Raw genomic sequence first — 3,724 nt, 5'->3', positions numbered from 1 at the left:
AAAAGTTTGACCGAGCACTTTGATATTTTTCTTTAGGGACTACAATTGATACGTTTTCAGGAAATACACTGAAATCATGGCCCCAGTTCATTTAATGTTTTAAGAGATTGTACCTAATTATGATTTTTTTTTTTGTTTGTTTGTGTTTTTCAGCAAACTATTTTAGAAAATTTCCTTTTAAAACTCTTTTTTTGTCTTAACAGACATCACTTTTACAAGAAACAAAAGGGCAACATTTCCAGACTTTGGGCTTCTTTCATATTAGTTTGCATTTTGGAAAATGCAATAAAGTTTGCTGACTTAGGTAGTAACAGTTTCTTTTATCCGTACCAGTGGATGTACTACAGATTAGTATTAATTCACTAGTTAAATCTGTGCAAAGACAAAACTTATCACAAAATTCGAATATGTAGAGTGACTTTATTGAAATTCCTGAGATATTAACAATATGTCATCAGATGAATACTCAGAGAAAAGACAAATGCAAATGTGTGTTCTATACAAACACAACATTTGTACAGAACACTATACTTTTTTATACTTTGAGCAAATAAATACAAACATCTATTATGTTAAAAAAAAAAAAAACAAAAGAAGCTCTTGTTAAGCCAGTTTCAGTGTCTCTTTAACCATGACACCAACTCCATCAAAAACTTTATGAATGGGAGCGTTGCACATGAAGGCACAGGTGGTGACCAGCTTGTTTTTCACATCGACGTGAGCTTCCTCCACATCTTTGTTCACGTGTTTGCAGCCCATCTCCTTCACAGCACCTGCTGTCTGAGCATACGGCCACCTGAGGATGAAAACAAGTTTAAGAATGAGACTGAGTTTTTCAAACATACATAAAAAACCTGATGATGAACAACTGCTTTACACACTTTTCACACTCTTTGTCCTGCCCCACGGTGAGCTCACAGCCAGGCAGGATTTTAGCAGCCAAGATGGGGGAGATGCAGCACATGCCCAGCGGCTTCCCAGCTTTGTGGAAAGCCTTGATGAGCTTCTCCAGATGTGGCTGGACGGTGCAGTCCTTGTTCTTTACCGCCCAGTCACTCAGGTTCTTAGCCACACCGAAGCCCCCTGAATGAACACAGCAGGACTCATTTAGAATATAGCAGCAGTGGAAGTGAAGAAATGTCATTTATTTTGCTCTGTGATGCTCATTTGTGGCAAAGTCAGTCTCACCTGGGATGATGGCAGCATCAAACGCTGACACATCTAACTTGGCCAGATCAGTGACGTCACCTCTGGCGATACGAGCACTTTCCTGCAGGACGTTTCTCTTCTCCTCTGTAGGTTTCCCCTCGCAGTGATTCACAACATGCATCTGATCTGCATTTGGAGCAAACATCTGCACCTGTAATCAAACATGAACATGTTAAACATTTCATATATGATTAGCCTTTGTATCTATGAGGATTGTGGATCTATTAAGAGGTGCTATTATGGACAATTGTAAACGTAAAACCTGCAAAGTATATTGTATTCAGAAGTTTTATACACATAAACATACTGTAACACGTGGATTTTTCTTGGCTTCTTGCTCTTACTTTTGCTCCGGCACGACTCAGATGGACAAGGACAGCGGAGGCCTCATGGATCTCTGTGCCGTCATAGACTCCACAGCCTGAGAGAATAACTGCAACACGCTTCGCCATGATTCCTATAAAAACACACAGACACAAAAAACAGGTTTAGCAAGATTCAATATCATATTGTTTCCTTNACACTCGTCGGGGGAGACATACTAAAGGGACGCTGTGACACCTTCTATGGTCACTGGCGAAACCCTCTGACCAACGAGAGTCTGAGGAAGAAGTTCAGGCACAACGCGGAGGTGGTGCTTCCCTCAGAGAAGGTTGAGAGGCTGATTGATGTGGTGGAGGAGCTGGACAGACTCGGGGACTGTAGCGCCCTTCTGTCACAGCTGCAGTGAACATTGACACAAACATAACAATCACAAAAAACTAAATACATTTTACACAACAAGAGTATTAAAATTAGAGTAAATACAACATATTTCCTTTAAGAGGTTTCAGTGAAAGAATTATAATGAACTTAAGATCAAATATGATGACAAATAACATGAGAGTACTAGAAAATAAAAGTCCATTATATATATATATATACTGTGTATATATCCAAAGTATCTCTATGGGGTTAGGATCTAGGTTCTGACTGGAAGCTCCAAAAGGTAGATTTTGTTTGTTGAGATCATTCTGTAACGGATTTTCTTGAGATTTTTGAGTCTCTGTTCTGCCGCATAACCCAACTTCTCCTGAGTTTCAGCTTGTAAACAAACATCCTGACATTATCCTGGAAAATACTGTGATAAATAGCTAGTGACAGCAAGCTGTCGATGTTCACAGGCAGTGAAGAACCCACCAAAACACAATTTGCACATTGCGGAGATGTTTACCAGCATTTAAGCCGTCAGCTGTTACTTTAAGCAGTTTTTGGGTTGTTTTTTTTTTACCTCGTCATCTTAGCTTGGTGGCCACCTCTGGGGAGAGTAGCAGCAATACTGCATTATATCTATTTATAGTTATTTCATCTGACTGTGAACTGATGAATATGTTACTTTGTAAACTTTTAGAGCTCAGTACAAATCAGCAGATCTTGAATGCAGATCTTGTGAAACCTCTTTTTCAGGCTACACTATGAATGTTTGCAGGATAGATTTGAAACAGATGAAAACCATAAAATGTATTTTTTTTTCATTATTGTAAGTTAGATGAAGATTTTGCTATATTTTAAGACTAATTTGTACATTACTGTATGTTATTGTGCAGCGTGACAATGACCCCAAACATACAGCCAGATCTCAACATCGCTGAGTCAGTCTGGGGTCATGAAGAAGAAGAAGCAGCTGAGTCAGCGTAACTCAAGATGTAAGATTTTTCTTAAATTAATAAATAAATAAAAGGTATTTGTGGCAAAAACGATGGAAGCATTTTTATTTTACACTTAGTGTCTGGAATCTTGGCATGATACTATATGATAATAATTCATGTTACTCAAGAAGTAACTCAAAGCGCATACAATCAATTGTCAATAATTCACTCACACACATTGGTGGCAAACTACGAGTGTAGCTACAGATGCCCTGGGGCAGAGGCGTGGCTGCCATTCTGCACCTACGGCCCCTCCAACCACCACCTCAAATAATCCATTCATACGCACTTGGGTGGGTGAAGTGTCTTACCCGAGGACATAATGACCATTACACAGGTTACAGGGCAGAATCGAACCACCGACCTTCCGATCATTGACCGACCCGCTCTACCACCTGAGCCGCAGTCGCCCACTTATATATATTACATTAGTGTGCACAATCTTGAACAGAATACTGTTCGTCTGTGCAGTCTGTTATTGTACATTCTAAAGTTTTAGCAGAGTTGACATCTTCAGGATAAAACCCAATGGTTATGCTGACATTTAGATTAAAAATACATCTAAATCACATCAGCAAACAGACAATCAAAACCAAAAATAAAAGCCTGTATCAAAGACTTAGCCTGCAACTCTGCATTGCTACCAACAAGCACAAGTTAGCAACAAACAGAGTAAATATCAAAGCAGAAAGACATGTTTGAAATATCAGTGAATGCACTATTACAACTCTGTATCTGAACTGCACAAGTTCAATATTTAAAGTCAAGATGAAACACACCTGAGCAAAACAGCCAGTAGATTAGGTAAACCTCTTTAAAGACTTGTT

General features: G+C 39.0%; 2 protein-coding genes across 2 annotated transcripts in view; one reads left to right on the top strand and one right to left on the bottom strand.

Annotated features, from left to right (window-relative positions):
* LOC103359161 (cis-aconitate decarboxylase-like) overlaps nt 1-2,945 on the top strand; it is an 8,879-nt gene extending 5,934 nt beyond the window's left edge. The window contains exons 7-8 of the mRNA XM_008284387.1: nt 1,575-1,608; nt 1,683-2,945. Coding sequence (XP_008282609.1) covers nt 1,575-1,608; nt 1,683-1,939 — 291 coding nt within the window. The 3' untranslated portion in view covers nt 1,940-2,945. The remainder of the gene's footprint in view (nt 1-1,574; nt 1,609-1,682) is intronic.
* Nucleotides 401-3,724, bottom strand: part of LOC103359155 (ES1 protein homolog, mitochondrial) — a 6,067-nt gene continuing 2,743 nt past the window's right edge. Inside the window, exons 2-5 of the mRNA XM_008284382.1 lie at nt 1,554-1,666; nt 1,189-1,360; nt 882-1,083; nt 401-796 (exon numbers count right to left, since the gene is read on the bottom strand). Coding sequence (XP_008282604.1) covers nt 604-796; nt 882-1,083; nt 1,189-1,360; nt 1,554-1,661 — 675 coding nt within the window. The 5' untranslated portion in view covers nt 1,662-1,666 and the 3' untranslated portion in view covers nt 401-603. The remainder of the gene's footprint in view (nt 797-881; nt 1,084-1,188; nt 1,361-1,553; nt 1,667-3,724) is intronic.

The sequence above is a fragment of the Stegastes partitus genome, unplaced genomic scaffold (genome assembly GCF_000690725.1).
Source record: "Stegastes partitus isolate 25-593 unplaced genomic scaffold, Stegastes_partitus-1.0.2 Scaffold356, whole genome shotgun sequence".
Lineage (NCBI taxonomy): Eukaryota > Metazoa > Chordata > Actinopteri > Pomacentridae > Stegastes > Stegastes partitus.
The sequence above is the reverse complement of the archived record's forward strand: the minus strand, read 5'-3'. Positions and strand labels throughout refer to the sequence as shown.